The 14,961-nt window shown below is 46.7% G+C and overlaps 1 protein-coding gene across 1 annotated transcript in view; it reads right to left on the reverse strand.

The window, feature by feature from the left end:
- COL27A1 (collagen, type XXVII, alpha 1) overlaps positions 1 to 11,111 on the reverse strand; it is a gene marked incomplete at its 5' end in the record, with an annotated part of 152,405 nt that extends 141,294 nt beyond the window's left edge. The window contains 2 exons of the mRNA XM_009702324.1: positions 4,238 to 5,679; positions 11,041 to 11,111. Coding sequence (XP_009700626.1) covers positions 4,238 to 5,679; positions 11,041 to 11,111 — 1,513 coding nt within the window. The remainder of the gene's footprint in view (positions 1 to 4,237; positions 5,680 to 11,040) is intronic.
- Positions 11,112 to 14,961: the final 3,850 nt, after the last annotated feature.

Here is a 14,961-nt window from a genome sequence, read left to right on the forward strand (position 1 = left end):
GAACTTTGCTTTACACAAATAGAGCTCTCTGATGCTTAGTCATTTGCCTGCAAGAAGATTTCCCTTTGGGGATAGTTCTGGTCAAATTAGTGAAAAATTGTCATCCAACTGTGTGAGCGAGGCTAAAACTTTTCCCATGTACTATACAAAGCGTGTGATCTCTGGTAGTTTTTTTTTTTTTTATTAATATGACTCACTCATTAAGAGACATTCAAACACATTGTGTGTTCTGTAATTTATCATAGACTGTCAGCTTGAGCAGCCTTTTCTGGTACAAGGACTGGAAATAGGCACTTCATATTTTATCAGCGTTCCCAATCACCTCTCTCTCCCCAACCACTGATTGAATTGGCAAGGATTGCTTCTTTATGAAAGGAGCTGCGCTCCAAGACAAACTGCTCGTGCAGAAGATGGCAGCTGGAGCAGTCTAGACCGGGGACGCGCTCAGAAACACATCTGCCTTTGAAAGAAGGCTGCCTGCCAGGGTAACGCCACACCTCCGCCTGGGCTGGGGCTGCTGCCATCGGGGTTCGAACCCGGGGCTCCTGGCCATGCCCCGTTCCATGCCGATGGGAACCAGAGGTTGCTGGCGCAGCCGCCCGTGGACTCTTCCCACTTGGATACTCGGGGACTCGTTTGAAACACCCTGCCTCCCTCCCTGGTCCTCTTGCATTACTTGGTGCTTCCACAGCCTCTTAGTGAACTCAGCCCGCTCCTCTGCACGCTCGGCATCAGGTATGGTTTTCTTGCTCTAAAAATAACTCTCAGACACTTGTCAAAAGAGTCAATATGGGGGTTATTTTTGTTTGTAGAGGTCAAAAAGCTATGGAGTTACAGTCTTGTTATATAGGAGGAGAAAGGTCCAATTTGGGGTACACTGTGGACAGCCCAGCTAGACCCCATCTGCGCCAGGGCAAGGGGTTTGCTACAGCTTTACCACATGACACAGAGTGTGCACATCCCAGCCATGGTGCTGATGGGCAGGGGAGGGGGCTACAGCCCCCTGCATCTCCCCGCCAAACCTGCTGCTGGTACAGACAAGCAAATGATACCCCATCCACCAAAGGATTCAAACGCCTATCACATCACAGCCTTACAAGGGTTCGAGGGCTTGACATCCTGGCAAAAAACTACTGTTTTTCATTATGTATTTTTTCTTTTGTCAGTGTCCAAGCTACTTTCAGCCATGTGCTGGGGTCACACTGCTCTGCAAGCTGAGCAAAGGCCCACTTGGCCCCGCGCAAGGACGGGAGACCTCGAGCGAAGCTCGGCAGAGGTGCTGCGGGCAGCCGTTGGGATGATTCAGAGGGACCTTTGCCAGCTGCTGAGTCAGTGCTGCATTACTGACTTAGCATGATGTTTGGGTGGTTTTTTTGCTATTTCCCCCCTCCAAAAGAAATGTAGAGCCGAGATCCCAAATGCTTGTGGTTATTAATGGTTCCCAAGAAATTTTTCTTTTTTAAGAACATATTATCCTCCCTCCTCTAGCCACCCAGCAAACCCAACATTCCTGAAGAATTAATGCTCTATCACTAGTTGCATGTGGGATGCAGCGTCTACACTTCCTATTGCGCAGCACCGTGGTGGTCTTTCGGGACAGATTCGTCTACGGAGGGTGCTGCCTTTTATTGCTAGGTGAGCAAATCCTTTTAGCCCCTTGCTTGCACTCTAAGCACGTGGACACCTCCCTCAATTGTAGGGATGAGGCCCTCCTGCACAGCTAAGATTATACCACAGTTATTTTGGTAGCATTCACAAAGCTAGAACTGCACAGAGACCACAGTGCCGGAGTCATCACTGCCTAGCACCGCGGCTGTCATTCACATCCTGATTTTGGGATGATCAGGATGAAGGATGGCCCTTTCTAAGCAGAAACTGAACGCGTAGAGGGCTGCTGGCTGCCAGCCTGCCTCTGCCCATAAATCATTGCCAAGGTGGCCCCAATTCTTGCTGAAAAGGTAGGAAGTAGTTTCCCATACAGACTTCTCTGCTCAGAACGACAGTCTTCTTCAAGAGACCTTGTATCATGCAACAAAACTGGGAAAACTAGTCATCTTATCCTTCCACCCGTCTGCCAGACTCTGTGAATGACATTCCCAGCCCATAACCTGCCCCGTCCAGGGAAAGCGCTGGGCTGTGATATCACACAGCAGCGCAGGAAGGGCTGTGCTGACCTCATCAGAAACCTCTGCCCAACAACACGAGGACGGCGCCAGGTAATTACTCAAGCACAGAGCATTTATCAGCGCTTGCTCTGAAACATGCTCGTCTGGCCATAGAAGTGCTACATTAATTTCTCAACATGTCATCCCCATTCCGGTCTTTTCTCCTCTTTCTCTTCCCACGTCAGAGACATCCAACAAAATATGGTACAAGATCTCCGAGTGAGTCACTGGAGCTATCGAGCACTGCACAGCAGCCAGCTCCAGCCAAGCCATAACCTTTCCCTCCCAAAGTGCCGACTTTGTTTCCAGCAGTCAAAGAGGATAAGGCCAGACAGAGCCTTAAAATGTTCTCCTTTCCCTCAATTCAGGACTCCAGTTGTTCTCAGACAGGATGGAAAAATCCTGCCATCTCTTCCCTCAGCGCTTCACAGCCTGAATCCGTTTCTTTGCTATGATTCACAAGCTGAGAGGGATTTTCCACTCCAGTTCAATAACAAGCTCTTTACATTGCAGAGGGAAGTGAGGGCTTGGAGCTTGGTCACCCCCGTGACACTCGCAGGGCAAGAAGGTAGAAAAGGTCAGGATTTCACTGGGCTCAGATTTACCCCTTACAGGTAAGGAGTGTTTTAAGAGAAGTTCACAATTGCTGAATTTCTCCTCTTGGAAATCTGCCTGAAACCACTCTCCACGAAACACAGAAGACTGCCCAAAGATACAATCGCTGAAGCTCATTCTGTCTACTCAGGGATTTAGCAAAACTTCTCCAAGTACAAAGATGACATCAGGGATGCGTGCCTGTAACGTCCGGCAGGAGCGCAGGGCTGCCTGCCCCTGCACCTTCATCTCTCCCAGCGATGGGAACCTTCCAACAAAACACCCCCCAGTGACTCCCCCCTCAAATGATGAGAGGAGAGGTCATCGCACGGCTTTGAAATGGGACAGGCAGGCAATGCAAACCTGGAAGGTACACAAGCCATTGAGGGCTTAGGGAAACACAACTGTTTCACTTCAGGTGTTACTTGCAACAACGAGCAGCACATCTGCAGACACAAGTGCTGTCGATCGTGTTCCTGAAGCCAGTCTCAATATTTCCATTGTAAATCTTTCTTTCACTATTTTAAGAAGTCAGCTGTAAAAATTTGCTTTAGGCTGGAACTTGGCAACCAAAGACTCTGTCTGGGAGAAACTTATGTTACATGTACAACCCCTGTCTCGTACGCACGATAGAGCAAAAGGCTTGGGTTGGAACACCAAATCCTCCTAGAAGCTGGCCAGTTTAAAGATCCTGTTTGCATTCTTGCATTTGGGAAAAAAAGAAAAAAAAAAGCTAGCGGATGATTAGTGTGGCCTGACTGCTTTTAGCATTACAGAATGTGTGTATACTTTTACGATGGCCAAGATATACACCCTGAGAGTGGTTATTGTGTGTGGAATGCAGTAGTTAAATTTATAAAGGAAACTCTTTGCACGTTTTAAATGCATGCTATAAGAAAAAAAAAAGTAACTTATACCATAAAAATAGAGGGGAGTTTGTTTAACAAAAATAAATCCTGAAGCAAGCTCTGTACTTGCATTTGCTGAAACAGGGCACTTTTCTGGAAGGGTGAATTTCAGGTACAAAACAAATGAATAACCAGTGTTAAGAAATAGTTAATTTGTGGCATGTTTTTGAGGCACCTGGGTTTTCTTTGGAAGGTGACAGACAGTTCTGCCTTCTTGGCCTTGAGAAAAACCAGGGGTATGGAAAACAGCCCTAACCTGGCCATCAAAATTTTAACCAGCAACTTGTAAGGAGGAAGGTGGGATTTTGAAATTTTTTTTTTTCCTTAAGTCTAACATTAAGCAGCAAATTTAATCAAACACTTTAAAGGGGCATCCACCATCACAGAGCACTCACATTTACACTGATATATATGCCAAAATTGTGATAATCAGAAATGTAATAGTGTTTGGCTACTATTTTGAGTTATCACACTCTGCTAAGCTTTACAGAAACCCTTGTAGGTTAAGGTCTGCCAACCATTTAGCTCAGCTGTGACCACAAATAGTTTACATTAAGAGCCTGAACTTACCTGAGGTCCTCTCTCTCCTTTCATTCCTGGATATCCCAGTAAAAATGGAAAAGGAGTGGGTCCGAGGGGGTCAAAGATTTGATAGCCATCAGTCGCAGCTGGAGTTGTGAGGTTGAAAGCCTGCGTCCTGGCCCTGGAGACAGGACGGGCAGACCCCGGGGGTGGTTTGGTGTACACCAGAGGGACGTTACTAGGGTCTGCTTTCCTGGTGGGGGACGGCACGTGCTTCTTTGGAACGGGCCCATTGCTTGGGTTCAGCGGGGTTTGCTTTAGGGTGACAAAGTGAACATTGCTGGTTGTGTTATCAGTCATCCTCCTCATTGGCTTTACAGTACTGGCTGCTTCAGAGGGCTCAACGGTGGGTTTTTGGTTAATCTTCTTTTTGGTCTCTTGCTCAGACTCCTTCCTGCTGGCCGTGGCAGGGCTCTGGCTTGTCGGTGGGGTCTTTTTGGCAGCGGGAAGGGAAGTTTTCTCCATGCGCGTGCTGGGAGTGGGCCGAGACGCCCTGAGGGTCGTCACCGTCCCCCGAGGGAGTGAACGGGTGGGTGGCTGTGTTTCAGTACTCGATGGAACAGGAGATGGGGCCACTGTGACCTTCGTGGCTTTGGTTGTCAGCCGTGGCAGGGATGGTGGGGATGATACCAATGTGATGGTTGTTGCAGCTGAACCCCGAGACTTGAGGGGTGCGGTGACCCTGCCAAACTCCAAGGGTGGGGCAGCAGTGGTCAGGTTTTTCAGACCCTGCAGCGAGGGCTCCGTATGCTGTGGGGTACTCGGGGAGGCACTGGGATCCCTGGGCAGGAGAGGGATGAGGGGGGGCAGGTTTGGCCGGTAGGTATCTGCTTGCCTGCACTGTTTTTTCAGGTATTTACAGTAATGATGAGCTGCCTTGGCAGAAGGATAAATATCAAACTGGCAGATGGCTCCTTCAAACTGCACGGAGTGCTGGTTTATCTTCCCAAAGAGGAAAGATCCACGTGGATCCAATGCCTCGTCCTTTTTAAAATGCAAATCCGCATGTACTCTGCGCTTCCCACAAGAAGTAAATAAAGTGACTGTCTGGCCACGGATATCGATGGCCATATTGTGCCACTGGCCATCGTGGACATTGTAATCAAAATATACAGAGCGCTTGTGGCCCACATATACTATGATCTTTCCAGGCACAAACTGGACCCCCAGCTGCAGTTTTTTCTTTTTGCTCTTGACAGCAAAGAGAAAAGCATTGTTGATGCGGTGGGAGCAGAGGCTCAGCACTAGGAGCAGGTCAGTGCTGGAGCCTGCGGGGAGGATGGTGCTGGCTGGTGCTTCAACACGTGCTCGCTGAGTGAAGATGACCCCTGATTTGAAAGGAATAACTCCTTGAGGAACTGTACGTGATGAGGACCATCCGCTCGATGGCCTTTTCCCTGACAGGCCCAGTCTTTGAAGAACATCCACATCTGAAACGGAAGAAGAAAGAAAATGTGAGGTGTTGGGCAACGCAAGGGCTGGATGGGTACGGAGAGGTCAAATCGGTCCATGCAAAAAGGTAACAGGATGCAGTAAACTCCAATCATCCTCTCACATATATACATTTGAATAATCAGAGCGGAGAGGACATAGGTCTTCTGCACGTTGTGTGAGGAGCAAGTGCATGCTCAACTTGGTTACCAACAATTCCCAAAATGCATCAGTGCCACGGGGCATCTGGCTAGCTATCCTCTCCCACCAGGGACCAGCTCCAGATGTTCTGGAGGGAGCTGACCTCACTACAAGGAAATTTCCCACTGAGCACCAATAGTCCACTTCTCTGGGATTTAATTGAGTACTGACCACACAGCTGGAGAGGAATTCGAGCAACAGACTGACTTGGGATTGCAAAATTTTATATCCCCAGAAGGCAAGCAACAGAACTTTCAAAGGGAGCAAAAGCCTTGTATCTGTCTCTCTCCAAATTAGTAAGAAGCAGCTTTTGATCTTTGAGACTCTGGAGAGTTTAGGGAAGCAAAGGTGCCTCCCAGCACGAAAAAATTGCACCTAGATTTCACTGAACCACTTAAGGTTCTCAACAGCAGTACTTTTTCCCAGAGGATCATCTTACAGCCTTAAATTATTTTAATAGGTTAGAGGAACCAGACTTTGTTTGTTAAGGGCTGAGAAATTAGCTATGGCTGCCACTGAGCAGCAGAGGTAAGACTCGCCTCCAGCATTTGCCACCGAGGAGCTGGGTGCCTTGTTCAAAACAGGATGAGAGGGATTGATGTCCAGAGGTAACTTTCTCCACCAACTCCAGGAGAAGTCTGCAATGGACAGACAAGCAGAATCCTCTGGTTTCTGGCCCCAAGGTCTAACAGGAGTCATGCACGGCTCAGAGTCCACGGCAGATTAGCAGGCAACAGCAACCCAAACTGGAGCCAGCTGGCGGCAGTCTCAGCTGAACTACTTAACCAGGAAGATGCTGAGGTCTACCTGAGAAAAGCTGCAAAGGTAAATGTGCCCAGACCTGAAAAAGGTGCTCAGGCACCCAAAAGCTTGTTCTTTTACTCCAGCTTGATCATTTGGTCTGATAAAAGATGTTACCTACATGGTATAGACAGATATCTGGTGAGACCCCACCTGGAGTATTGCATCCAGCTCTGGAGCCCTCAGCACAGGAGAGACATGGACCTGTGGGAGAAGGTCCAGAGGAGGGCAACAAAAATGATCCGAGGGCTGGAGCACCTCTCCTATGAAGACAGGCTGAGAGAGTTGGGGTTGTTCAGCCTGGAGAAGAGAAGGTTTCGGGGTGACCTCATTGTGGCCTTCCAATACCTGAAGGGGGCCTATATGAGAGATGGGGACAGACTTTTTAGCAGGGTCTGCTGTGACAGGACAAGGGGTAATGGTTTTAAACTAAAAGAGGGTAGATTTAGACTTGATATAAGGAAACAATTTTTTACAATGAGGGTGGTGAAGCTCTGGCACAGGTTGCCCAGAGAGGTGGTGGAAGCCCCATCCCGGGAGGCATTCAAGGTCAGGCTGGATGGGGCTCTGAGCAACCTTATCTAGTTGGAGATGTCCCTGCTCACCACAGGGGGGTTGGACTAGATGACCTCTAAAGGTCCCTTCCAGCCCAAATTATTCTATGATTCTATAAAGACGAGGCTGTAATGATTACCATGACGCTACCACTGTTGAAAATGAGCTAGGATAACTATTTCCTCCTCTATTGCCTGCCCAAATGCAATCCCATTACTTGACGACCGGCTAACTCTCGTATTTAAGTGCTCTTTGGGGAAACTAGCCTGGGCTGTATAATCCAAATGCTGATCTTGCAAGGTAAGAATTTAACAATCAGAAATAACGGCAGTGCCAATGGTGGCCGCATGTCAGCTAACACCATGGGATTGCAGCTTTACTAGATTAAAAGGAAAAGTAAATCAAAGGTTGTCCAAAAAAAAGACGAGCTCCTTCTCTAAAGGGGCCTTGCAATTTGGCCTCTTTCACCCTTAACTATTACATATTCAGCACAATACCCAATATTTGGAGAACTAGCACTTAAAAGAGAACCTCAGTGTTGGCCAGAAGGGTTGTAGACTCAAGCCAGTCTGAGGCCTGTAATGTTGCTGGCCAGGAAGGGAAGAGAATAATGAGAAAACCTCTGTTCCTTGACTTTGGCAAAAACCTTGGCCACTTTTGTATGTAAGAACAAGTCAATCAATATTTACTTTGTCTGAGCTCAGCTTTATTCCCACCTCCCTTATTTCAGACAGCTTGACTCATTTTCTAGCAGAGACTACCCTGGAGAAGATGCGTCAGATGTGAAAGGGGATGGAAGTTTTCGCACTCTATGCAGAGGGGATAATTTACTGCGCAGCGTGTGCCAGTGTTAATAATGGTACTTCTCCCATACTACGAAATCCTCGGTCCTCCCCTCTTTTTCTGCCATATTGCCCAGCAGGGTTGTTCCTCAGCATAGCAAAGGTAGAGCCTTCCCCTCTCTGCACTGAAGGGAGGAATCGCAGCCATATCTTCATACTGGATAATCTCCAGAGCCCATGAAGTAAAGGCCAAAGCCTGGCTTTAGTGAAGTCAAGTGGGACCTTTGCCACAGACTTCAAAGGCATCAGGATTTAGCCCTAAGGAAATAAATTTACCACTTAAACTAGGAGCTAGACTCCAGCTTCCAACTTCTACATGTATTTTTAGGTTCTCTCCCAGAGACAGACAGTGGTGCGTCTCTACTAGGCAGAGGTGCTTAACACTCCGGGAGCTATTCATTTGGTAACGGCTCTGCAAAGACGTAAGGACCTTTCCCTGCTCAGAGGATGCCGCTGCTGTTTGCAATACCAATCCAACTGCCTCGTTAGCAACTGCATCCAACAGTGCTTAAGAAAAAGGAAAAAAAAAAAAGCACAACCCAACCACTCCTTTCCCTCAGAACCCACTAAGGTAGAGCCAAATTCTAGATGCCTACGCAAAACCTGATTAAAAGAGACCTCATGCAGGACATGTATGTGGATTTTCCAGTACCAGGTCCAGGCACACAGCTCAGGACTCCTGTGGACCCAACCCGTCTGCCTCTCCATCCCATGCCGACTGCCCCGGGCTGGTGGGGCACGTCCCCTGGGATGATGGGATGACATCAACCAACACAAAATGCAAGGTAATTTTGGCTTCCTTAAGTAGCTCCAAGTTTAGCAGAGCAATTTTTCCCCTTCAATTTTTTTCCTCTGTACATTTTTCCATCAAAACACATTATTTAAAAAAACATTCACTTAGAGCTGCCTGGTCCCAGGTGCCTTGAAGCTAGTTGCAACATTCCTGTAGCAAAATTTGAGCAACTGGGAAAAAAAAAATTTCTAGCAGACTCTGTGCGTGAAGTGAGATGCACAGGGATTCCTAAACAACCACATGATCACCTCTGAAAGAGGGGATAAAATGTTTTATTGCTCTCCTTCCCATCTTTTTCTTTCCTTCCCGCTTTCCCCACACAAAAAGCTTTATAAGAAAAAGCAGCCAAAAGGCAGGAGAGAAATAACTTGCAGCTTCCTAGATTCCAGCAGCTAAGATGTGATGCCCACAGCTAAAATTGGGTTGAATAAATGCTACATTTCCAAAAGTCACCGCCCAGACCCTTAGTCAGTGCAACATCAGATGAACTCACTAACCTCATGATCTTTTGGATTTGTAACACTTACGGAAAAACCATCCTCTGCGCTCCCTCATTTTCCAGTGTGCAGGAATACCCCTAAGCCTTATAGTAATAACTATAGCGTTTTCAAAAGCCCACGGCGTTGGCTTAATTTCATCCTCACACAGATCTATGAACAAGCTCTTACTGCTTTTGTAAATCTCATGTTTGAAAATCCTGACTGATAATACAGTCTCAGGTCACCAGTGTTTCCTTACAGCCTTTGCTTCCTTGGAAGTTTTTACTTTCTGGTACCCCAAAGAAGAGCCTATCTCTGACTGTGGGGAAAGCATGCAAGATTTTTAAAATTCTTTTATCACAGAGAGTACATCTCAGAGGGGAGTTATCTACCACAGTAAGGTAATGCAATAAGAGCAAAGCGAAAGATTTTCCTTTAGATTGATGGTAACAATCAAAAGACATGGCACCATCCCATAATTATCATGGGAGTAAAATGATGGATAGAGATGAATCTAAACAGCATATTAAAATCTACTTGAAAAGAGAGACGCCAAGACTCAGTATTTGTTCTGCTTCTTTACGAGCTGACATAAAACTTGCTCTGAAAACTGCTTGACTAAGTAATTTAGCCAGATGTTCACCTCTTTCGCATTGAAGCAGAATTTGGAAAATATTACATTTTTCAAAATTGCTGATGGCAGGGATGGGTCTTTCCCCCCCTCCCCTGTAAAAAGTGCTCCATGGGCTGGCTTACAGTTGAGCATTGACCAACTTTCTATTTTTCCTTCATGTTTTAGAGACTAGGAGGAGAGCCCTGGAGCCTGCTAGTCCACTTATTGTTGTCTGCTGATTGCAGAGGAAGCTGTTCAGTTCCAGCATATACCCGTGTAAAGCATCCAGGTGGAAGGGGTGTTGCTATTTCAAAGAGGAGATGGCTCCTTTACAAACAGATGTTGCAGAGATGCTCAGCTCCCACTATCAACTGTAAAAGAAATTATTTTTCCTTTTGACTCTGAAACTTTCTGTCTCCTCTTGTGTTGTCATTGATTATTGTGCGCCAACCTTTTGTCCTGTTTACAGCAGCACTAGGGAGGTGATGCCTGGAGAAGGGGGGTAAAGACAGGGTGAAGGTGTATGATCTCTCCCCTGCAGCACAGGGACTGAACCAGACATAGCCGTTCTACTATTAACCCCCCCGTGGGATTTTTCTTCCTTAAATTTGCTTTTACTTTTAGAACTCACATCATTTCTATATGTGTAACATCCTTTGTGCCTGCAGAGGCATGACTGGGTTGCATTCAAGTCAAGGAAAAACCTGTCTGCCAGAGACACTTAATTCCTTAATGCCCCAGCCTCAAGGGGCACTTTCTAAAAGCAGTTAAGTCCTAGCAAGCTCAGGTAGATGCCAGTGACATTTTAGACAAAATGCCTCGCTCCCACCAGTTCCACCAGACAGACAGGCACTTCTGAAAATCCTGTGGGGCACATAATCACCTGTAAAAAACCGGTTCTTTTGCCAGCTGTTAACTGCGTCATCTATATCATCAGTACTGCAACAACCAGCAATAAATGCATCTAATTCTGTGCACTAGGCTCAGACATTATTAAATGATGGTCCTAAACTGATACCAAAGCACTTGGTTTTTACTGTGGTTGAAAGAGGAGAGGAAAAAAAAGTGTAATTTACCTTCAGAATTTCCCTGTGTGAATCCCAGGAACCAGGTAAAACATAATACAGTCCAGAGAAAGCAGAATCCCCTAAAATTGGAAGAGAAGAAAAAATAATGAGTTTCGACAACATTAGTAACAAGAACTAGCCCCCCCCTTAAGGGTCTTCTCCTTGATCACAAGTCTAGCAAAGTCAGTGTCAGTGTCCACATGTCTCCGGGAAATGGAGAATGAGTGCTCAGCTGAACAGCGCTTGCTTCCGACTGAGATCTCATTTTGCTTTCAGAATTTCCCTGTGTGAATCCCAGGAACCAGGTAAAACATAATACAGTCCAGAGAAAGCAGAATCCCCTAAAATTGGAAGAGAAGAAAAAATAATGAGTTTCGACAACATTAGTAACAAGAACTAGCCCCCCCCTTAAGGGTCTTCTCCTTGATCACAAGTCTAGCAAAGTCAGTGTCAGTGTCCACATGTCTCCGGGAAATGGAGAATGAGTGCTCAGCTGAACAGCGCTTGCTTCCGACTGAGATCTCATTTTGCTACTTTAAAGTCATCTAAAGTCCCCTGAATTCAGTGGAAGGTTTTCCCACTGTGGCTGTTGATCAAGCCTTGAACAAGGACCAGACCAGCGTTTTGAGCTGCAGGGTCATCAGTGCTAGGTCAGCAGTCCCTTCGCCTCTGCTACTCTTTGGTACTCGCCTCGTCTAGGTCAGAACATCAGAAATGCAAGAGGATAGCAAAAAAAGTCAAAATTGGAAGGTCAAAAGACATGCCAGGAGTGCACGCGTATGTCTGTAAGGACACGGGTAGAAAATGGGCTGACATGGAGGGACGTGCCACCTGCATCTCAGCAAACAAATTCTGAGTCCTAACGCTTTACCACATGCTTAAAAACATTCTAAACATACAAAATCCTACACAGATCTATTCCTCTTTTTACACCCAGACGCAAAGATGGAGGCAGCTTCTAACCACTCAGCACCCTACGCTGTTGCCACTAATGACTTTCTCATTAGCTTGGTAGGGCAGGAAATTTTAGAATGTGTGAGAGCTGCAGACTCCCAAGCAGACCCTTTCACGCCTGAGAGAGAATTGGACAAACCTTTCTGTTAGCTCAATTTTAAGCCTTCAAGTGCCATTGAAAACAGCAGCAGAGAGGAAAACTTTTACGAGAAAGGTAGCTGAAGCCCCCCCTTCCCCCACCAGCTTCCTTGATTTGTAGCCAAATAACGAACATAGGAAACTCCTTGGTTAAGCTCACTTAAAACTGTCAGTGGAAAGTTTGAAGACTGAATTCCCTCGTCTTCTTGAGATGATATTTAACAGCTTGATCGGCAAGGGCTGCTGGAGGCACAGAGACAAAAATGTAAACTACAGAAAGTCCTCAGTCCGAAGAAAGCAGTGTAGGACATCCACAGGTTGTTCTTTGTTTCAGCCAAGCCAGCGCGAGCACTGGGATATGCAAAGCAATGCCAAAGTGCAGCTTGCTCCTCTCTTCTGATCAAAACCAAATCATTTATCAAACGGGATTAGAGACCACTCTTCTCCTGCCGTCAAGCCTCAGCTTTAGCACAAGAAAGCATCCTCTGAGACAATCCATTACCCTGGGCCAGATTCTCCCCCAGTGCAGGAGACCCTTTCCCACAGCTAAAATGAAGCCACAGCTATTTACATATCGGTGGGGAAACCTGGCCTCGAATGTCAAAATCCACATAGGAATCCAGCCACTAACTACTATCTTCAGGCTTGGAGGGGCAAAATACTGGAGCAGTCCCGCGTCAGCTGGGAAGCAAATGAGATGAACCACATCATTCTTTGCCGTTTCCACTACCCTGATGCTGGGCTGCACATTTCAGGAGCTCTGGGGCTGCTTTAGTTTATGAATGAAGGAACAACGGCTTGGAATAGCCAAATCACAGTATTCTTTCACCATGTCCTATAGCTGGCCGAATGCTAACCAGGAAACCCTCCCCAAGCTCAAGAGATCTCCAGCTGGACAGACTTGGTTGTTTTCTGCCCACTTCAGCTCATGGGACACGGCTGCTGGGCTGAAGACACTGCCGAGTCCAGGGAGAGCTGTTGTCCCAGTTCATTCGGGGGATGTAGGAAGGGAAGTAGAATAGGATGATTCTTCATGGACACCTCTAGCAGAAGTCTTTTTACGACTTAGAGGAGGCTAAAATTCATTTCACGGAAAAACCTGCATTTCTGTGCTCACCTCCAAAGGAACAATGGAGTTTTAAGATCTGGACACAATTCCGTGTGTGCGTGGAGCAAAGACCTTGCACTGCATTTGGCTGCTCGATGAGAGCACAGGAAGATGAGGGGAAGGTGATGACCAACCTGATGTGAATGCCAAGGGCAGTAGGAGTCCCAGGTGCTAAGAACACCTTTTTTCTGGTGAGGATCGGATTTGTACAGCTATGTACAAACACTGGTGCACACAACACACCTAACTGAAGTCCAGATCTTTTTTTGGTGGGGTACCCTTCACGACCCAAACTTGCTTCCAAAATCCCTGTTGACCAAGGCGGTGAGGGGAACAAGCCTTAGGGGAAAATCCAGCACGTAATTTCATTCCAGTGACACTGATGGGGCTATAAAGGAGACAAATGCGCAGCGTGGGATCCAGCTGGCCTCAGCCCTGCTCCTGGACCCCTTGCACAGCCAATACCATAAGAGTTGAGAACAGGGCCAAGTGCCAAAACACTGAAGAAAAACACCTTGGCAAAATTTACCAACTTAATGGAAAAAGCAAAGGCAGCTTCCAAATGGCAGACCTGTGACTGATGGGGCTGTTAATTATTGCAGGATTTTATAATGGAGGCTCTTTTTCCGTTACAACTCTGCAGCGACAGGATTGCATAAGCAGCTCGAGTAGCAATAGTAAAGGAAGATTTTTCTCCTTATATAGAGTTATCAAACCCACCTTGCCTTTACCTTAGCTTTTTCTCACAACCAGTGATTTCCACAGAGACTCTATCAAGAGGTACCCACTAAAGGCATTTATTTCTTTTATTGCATAAGGCCTACGAATACCAGAATGAGGATCCCACGGCTGTAGTCACTGGGTGAAGAACTGCCCCTAAATACATCTGATGTAAGCTCACGTGAACCCTAAAAGTTTTCCAGTGCAGACAAACTCCCTTTACATCAAACAGAGGCTACCAACTACAGCTTAATTTTCCTTCGCTACTTTTTGCAAACTCCTGCGACCAGTCCATGGGAACTAACTAGTGCCAAAAGTGCAAGGCAAAAGAGAACAGAGAAGCACAAAGACTGGTAATAACACTTCTCATTGATCTCACTGGTGGTTTTAGCATCTCCCCAGTGAGGACCACATGCACACAGGTGGCAGCCAAGAATAAACATCCTGAGGAGCTCCTACAAAAAGCAACCAGAAGGTTTTGGCACCACTTCTGCTGGGGCACCAGGACAGGCAGGAGGTCCCTACATACAGCAGTATGCACCAGTCCAGAGACCTGATGAAATCATGACTGCTAACTAGCGCACAATTGCAAAACTGTGCCCTGGGTTTTCAGCTTCCAGACTCATTTGCCATCTTCTTGCTGAGCATTGGAAGATCAGGCTTCCGAGAGCAGCAAGTTGTGACTTGGAGGCTAAAGAAGAGTTATCACCTCTCCAGGTGGCTTGTGCACAGCATGTCTGGCTGCTATAGCCCCAGTAAAGTCATGTTCAGGGTGGCAACCTCAAGGGCAAAAGGAAAGTCAAAATCCTGTTGAACGTATTGGTTCTTACCTGACAGCCACTGGAACAAAGCTCTACACTGAACTAAGGACAAGAGTAAGACAAGAGCCTCCAGGGTAGACAGGAATTATCTTCAAAAAAGTGCAAGTTTGAGAAAGCTGAAGCAATCTGTAAAATAGTTGTGATCAGCTAATTCTCCACACTGTCTGGAATTCGTTCGAACAATTTCAG

Source organism: Cariama cristata, unplaced genomic scaffold, assembly GCF_000690535.1.
Source record: "Cariama cristata isolate BGI_N322 unplaced genomic scaffold, ASM69053v1 scaffold376, whole genome shotgun sequence".
NCBI lineage: Eukaryota > Metazoa > Chordata > Aves > Cariamiformes > Cariamidae > Cariama > Cariama cristata.